General features: G+C 37.5%; 1 protein-coding gene across 2 annotated transcripts in view; it reads right to left on the bottom strand.

Moving 5' to 3' along the window:
* Nucleotides 1–3,770: 3,770 nt before the first annotated feature.
* ncapg2 (non-SMC condensin II complex, subunit G2) overlaps nt 3,771–6,465 on the bottom strand; it is a 93,949-nt gene continuing 91,254 nt past the window's right edge. For both annotated transcript variants that reach the window (XM_048560354.1, XM_048560362.1), the window contains exons 27-28: nt 5,522–5,621; nt 3,771–4,321 (exon numbers count right to left, since the gene is read on the bottom strand). In XM_048560354.1, the coding sequence (XP_048416311.1) occupies nt 4,270–4,321; nt 5,522–5,621 (152 nt within the window). In that variant the 3' untranslated portion in view covers nt 3,771–4,269. The remainder of the gene's footprint in view (nt 4,322–5,521; nt 5,622–6,465) is intronic.

Raw genomic sequence — 6,465 nt, 5'->3', positions numbered from 1 at the left:
CTGTGTCCTCATGTTGTTATCTGTTATGTCGGCATCTGTGGATGAAGTTGAGGGACATCCATTTAAAGTGAGGATCTGTATAAATGTTCTTTCTCTTCCCAGTGTAATTCTGGAGTGTTGCAATGTGTCCTGGTCCGTTTAAATAGTATCTTAACGCTTTGTTTGTAGACATTGGGGTGGTTGCTGTGGAAATAGTTTTCGCATTTTTAAGGAGTGTGAAGTTATTGCAAGCCATATTTCCCTCCTGTCATAGGACACCCAATTGTTAGGCAACAGCTTAACAGTTTTCTTTCCTCTTCTACTCTTGTTTCTAAATCACTGAACTATTCACCTCAAAAAGTTTTAAACACTTGCTTAAATTCATGTAAATGATCCAGATAACCCAAGATCACACTCAGAAACAAAACTAAAGCTATATCTTTCTCAAAACAATACAGTAATAAAATCAAACCATCTACCTCAGAAGAATACAAAGTGTGGGGCTCAATGAACACAGCAGGCCAAGCAGCATTTCAGGAGCACAAAAGCTGCCGTTTCAGGCCTAGACCCGATGAAGGGTCTAGGCATGAAACGTCAGCTTTTGTGCTCCTAAGATGCTGCTTGGCCTGCTGTGTTCATCCAGCCCCACACTTTGTTATCTTGGATTCTCCAGCATCTGCAGTTCCCATTATCTCTCATCTAAATCAGAACCCAAGTTTCCAAATATATTAAATCATACAACTTCATCACTCAGCATGCCTACTGGTCAAATTTCCAGACTACTCTTTCACTATATTAGGCTATATTCAGGCCCACTGGCTAGCTTCAAATGGCTGCATGGTATCAAATTTGACAACGAGCAAGGAAACCTCCAAGTGTGTAATACATAATGAATATGGGTCAGTTATGGTTCCAGGATCAGACGAATATATAATGGGGAAAAAGAAACGGTGAAGGTAATGATTAATTTGTCCATTTTCATCATGCAGGGTGCAAGAAATTTCTCAGAATTAGAGATCTGAGCGACATGGGTGAATGAGGAGTTGAATTACATACAAATCCAATTCAACCAATGAAAGCACACTACTTTCAATCAACAAAATGATAGAAATTATCATCGATACAGTTATCAAGCAATACAGTCTCACCAGCAGCATGTCCATTAACAAAGTTCTTGACCAACTATGAAGGTCAGGCTACATCAGTGGAGTAAGAAACTGAGTTAATGTTGCAAGTGCAATATGACTCTTCTGCAGAAATAAAGGAAGTTGAAAAATGACGGTCATTATGCCAAAAGTTCCAACTTTCCTTTCAACCTATTGAAACTTGCCATTTCAATTCCTTTATTCATTCATGGGATGAGGGTGTCACTGACCAGGCAGCATTTATTGCCCATCCCTAATTACCCAGAGGGCAGCTCAGAGTCAACCACATTGCTGTGGGTCTGGAGTCACATATAGGCCAGACCAGGTAAGGATGGCAGTTTCCTTCCCAAAAGGACATTAGTGAACCAGATGGGTTTTTCCTGTCAGTTGACAATGCATTCATGGTCATCATTAGATTCTTAATTCCAGATATTTATTAAATTCAAATTCCACTATCTTCTATGGCGGGATTCGATCCTGAGTCCCCAGAATGTTGTCTGGTCACTAGATTAACAGTCCAGTGATAATACCACTACACCATCACCTCCCCCATCTTGCTGTCCTAGATCTGCTGCAGTGATCCAGCAAAACCAAACGCAAGCTGGAAGAAAGCAGCTTATTTTTCACTCAGGCACTTCACAGCCTTTCATCTCAACATTGAGTCAAGAAACTTCAAAGCATTAGCACTGTCCTCCATTTTCACTGTCCAACACCCCATGCCACAACAGTATGTTGTTTTCATGAATTTGCTCACCGTAAAGTTGACCTACTTTTAGGTCTTAAAAACTGTTTTGCATCTATATTGTTTAGCACTCCCTTTGCCTTTTACTCTGAACTTCCACCACATCTGTTCCTCCTCCCCCTTGGCTGCTGTTATTTTCCAGCTCCTTTCAATTACAACAGGCATACTGCACTTGAACTGTTTATTCAGTATCTATGGAGTGAGAAACAGTCAGAAATTATAGCACTCATATTTCAGATCTCCAGTCTCACTTTGCATTTATTTGCCTGTTCACTAATTCTCAGCTTGAGTTTCACTAGAACCGCTCAATGTTAGACAACCTTACAGCCACCAAAAATACAAGGGCAAAAGCAGAATTTCAGAGGTGGGATGCAAAAAAAAGTTCTCTTTACATTAAAGCAACATATTATCGAATATTGCACAAAACAACCCTAGCAAAATCGAAGTTAATGGAACTAGAGAAAAAAATTCTGCTGGTTGGAGTAATATGTGATGCAATCAAAGATGGTTGTAGCCAATTGGAATCCAAACATCTCAGTTCCAGAATACTATTTGCACGAAGTTCTCAGGGCAGTGTCCTAGGCCAGTCATCTTCAACAACTTTGTTAACTACAGGGCTGGAGGTGAAAATGTTCACTGATGAAGGTCTTCAGTTATATTTGCAATTTCATTGATGAGGAAGTAGGCCATACCTGCTTGCAGTAAGACCTGGGCAGCTATGTAGCAAGTACCTGGAGCGTTAGACAATGATCACTTTCAATAAGAGAATGTAATCACTTCTCTATTATTCAATAGAATTACCATTGTTAAATTCCCCACCAATATCCTGAGTTATTATTGATCTTACACTGACCTGGATCAGTTAGATTGTGGCAACAACAGCTAGCAAGAAGTTGGAAATTCTGCAAATAACTCACCTTATGACTCACCAAAGTCTGGCCACCAGGTACAAGTCAGATGTGAGAAGGAATATTCCCCAAAGACCTGGCTGATGCTGCTCCAACAACACTCAAGAAGCTCAACATCATCCAAGACAGAGCCTTGAATTGCATCCTATCCACCACCAGCACATAGTGGCAACAGCATCATCTACAAAGCACACTGCAGCAACTTGCCAGCAACACTAAGCACATGAGAATAATACCACCTGAAACCTAAGTTCAAGACCATCCTGAATTATAAATGTTATCACACTTACTTTGTTGCCACACATTCAAAATCTTGGAATTCTCTCCCTAACATCACTGCAGATGTACCCTCATGACACAGAATACAAGATGACAGTTCAGAACTATCTCAAGGACAACTGGGGATGGATAATAAATGCTGGATTTTTCCAGGATGCCAATGTCCCATGAAAGAAATAAACTGGATTGCAAAAATTTGAGATAAAGTGTAGAGCTGGATGAACACAGCAGGCCAAACAGCATCTTAGGAGCACAAAAGCTGACTAAGATGCTGCTTGGCCTGCTGTGTTCATCCAGCTCCACACTTTGTTATCTCGGATTCTCCAGCATCTGCAGTTCCCATTATCTCTGATTGCAAAAATTTGGCTGACTTATTAGATGAATGTTTGTTGAAGCAGAGGAAGAGATCAAAATACCCATGACATAGAAGAACTGAAACAAAATTCTTGGAGGAAAGCATGTTGGATTTAGATCATTTGGGAAAAAAAATGGCCTTAAGATGCCCAGAACTGTTGGTCCCTCTTCTATAAGACAGCAGGAATTTGCAGAGGCAATATTCAAATTGTCTAAAGATCATTAGAACCAGGAATTGTGCTGGTGTTCTAGAAAGCTGGAAATGGATTGAGAAGGAGTTAGAAAATGGGATGGGAGAACAACACAAATCTAAACACTACAAGCTTTATTACATATACAGCAATACTTTTTACATTATTCAGTTCAATTAACATAAGATAATCTATTTTTGCAAAATGAATAGTTAAACATCAGCAATGCAATTTTGTTTGAATACAAAGTCTTTCATTATACATTACAGTTTTTACTATAACACTATGGCATGTTTCAGTGATATCTCATGGCAAATGCTTGCAATCCAGAAACAAAGTACAAAATGTCATTTTTTCAATATTTCAAAAAATATAAGAAAACAGATTCCTTTTTTAAAGAAGGGAGAGAAGAGTTTTACAGATACCAATTCATTCTAATTGTTACAAGGTGAAAGTAAGTGTAAGCAACCATATTACAATACAAAGCATTACAAATACAATTTTAAATGACATTAGAATGTGGGTACAAATAGAAATAGGTTTGTACAATACATGTTGTAAAAAACTTTAAAAAATGAAATGTTTTGCTGTGTTATTGCAATAACTTTCTTTGACATTGAAAGTGGAAATTGTAAAAAGTGGAAAGAATCCATTGTCCCACCTATGATAGTTTACAGATGTAACAGATCTTCCAGATGCTTCTTTGAAGATGTGTACAAGGCTCTGCAAGACAAGAAAATCCAATTCCATACATGTATTTTTTAAAATCACATTTTAGCTAAATTGTATTGTGCCCCAATACTTAGAAACCAATAACACTGCGCATTCTGCTTCAGTCTCAGACAACACAAGTAAAGCACATTCAATAATATTTTCCGGGATATTAAATCTCAAAATATTAATGTACATTACATCACCATTCATCCATTCTGAAATGGTTGATGAATTAGTCAAAAGGAAAAACAAAAAAAAAATTCCCACTACTCTGAGCAACACAAAGTGCTATATCTTATGGGCAAGACAGTAGTTTAGTGATATTTTTACTGGACTATTAGTGTAGAAACTCAGCTAATGTTCTGGGACCCCAGGGCCAAATCCCAAAACTACTGCTTGTAAGAGAAACCTCTCTGGTTCACTAATGTCCTTCAGAGAAGGAAATCTACCATCCTGGAAATTCCACCCCCCCACCCAACCCAAATGGTTCAAGAAGATAGCAAGTGAATCAATTAAAACTTCTGCCTGCCATTCTATATTCCTAGCGCAATAGTGATTTGTAATTCCTGAATGTTGCCTCTCTTATTTTTGTTCAATAAGAAACTTTGTTTGCAATTTTAAAAAAAGCAAACGCAGGCCAATAAGGCTCATTTTAATGACTTCATCTGAACCTTAAATATATTACACCATGCATTATTCCACATAATAGAAAGTGAATTGTTATTTCATTTATATTTGCTTTAGATCATTACTGTTTTTGAGTCAAAACTGAATCAAAACTGAAGACCCCCCCCCAATATATTTTTCTGAAGAAGGGTCCCGACCCGAAACGTCAGCTTTCCCGCTCCTCTGATGCTGCCTGGCCTGCTGTATTCCTCCAATCCCACACTGTGTTATCTCTGACTCCAGCATTACTACCTCTGAGTAAGTTAACACCCAGTACCAATACATTTTATTAATAGACCAACTACCCAGTGATGTTAGAGCATATGGCTTCTTTATCATTATCTCAATATTCAGAACTGTATGGTTACACTTGTTACAGAAAAGAAACAGCATTTTTGTAAATAAGATTCATCAAACCGGACATAGCTTTTTGACATCCATTTAAAATTATAATTATGTAAGAAAAAGCATGCATTCTAATGTGTTTTTCTAGAACAGAAAACATTTAAACTAATTATGGCATAAAGATTTTTAAAAACATACCTTTCAGTGTCACTCAACTCTGATGCAACTCCATTATAACACTGAAACTTTGTGTGAATGGCTACTGCTGTGTCTTTGATTGCACTTCTTTTTACTTTACCTGCAAAAATTAGTTTCCTTTAGAAACTGGAAATAAGTGCTTCCCAATTTTCATTTTAAAAGATCAAGTCAGTATTGTAATAGGCCTAATCAAAAGGTAGTATATTTTAAATCAGTCATACATTTTAAGTCCACTCTAACAATTGAAAAAAAAATCAATTTAGGGAAGGAAAATAGACAAGGTATTTATACTGGATAAATTATTCCCCTTTGTCATTTCAGAAACAGTGATCAGTTTACAGAAAATCCAATTTCAACTCCAAAGAGGCCTGCAATTTGTCCCACCTTTGCACTTATAAGTCAGGAGAACACAGGTATATTGCCTGAACAAATTTTTGAAATAAGGATTTTTAAATGAATTGAGACAACTAGGATATATTTTGTCCACTCCCTTAAATTATGATGGAAACAAAAAAAGTAGAAAATACTGGGAAAACAGTTCAGTTCAGTTATGGAGAGAACAAATCCGTTATCATTCCACAAAACGAAGGTGGAAGATTTGTTTCAAAACAGCACGTACGTCTAGTTACATACTGTAAGTGAGGACCAATGCACTAAACATTGGTCTCAAGATAAGCCATTGGAGCTATTTTCAGTGGTGCTATTCTCCTTAGAACAGAACCAAGTTGTGAAACATGTACATCTCCACAAAAGGAAATCAAAGTGAAAGAGGGAAGCTATTGAGACAGATACTGATTAAGGAATTTTTTTAAAAAGTTGCTGGATAAGCTCAGCAGGTCTGGCAGCACCTTGGAAGAAAAAGCAGAGTTAACGTTTCGGCTTCGGTGACCTTTCCTCACAACAGAGAACCGTTCTGAGGAAAGGTCACCGGACCCAAAACGTTA

Source organism: Stegostoma tigrinum, chromosome 2 (assembly GCF_030684315.1).
Source record: "Stegostoma tigrinum isolate sSteTig4 chromosome 2, sSteTig4.hap1, whole genome shotgun sequence".
Classification (NCBI taxonomy): domain Eukaryota; kingdom Metazoa; phylum Chordata; class Chondrichthyes; order Orectolobiformes; family Stegostomatidae; genus Stegostoma; species Stegostoma tigrinum.
This window is presented reverse-complemented; position numbering and strand designations above follow the sequence as displayed.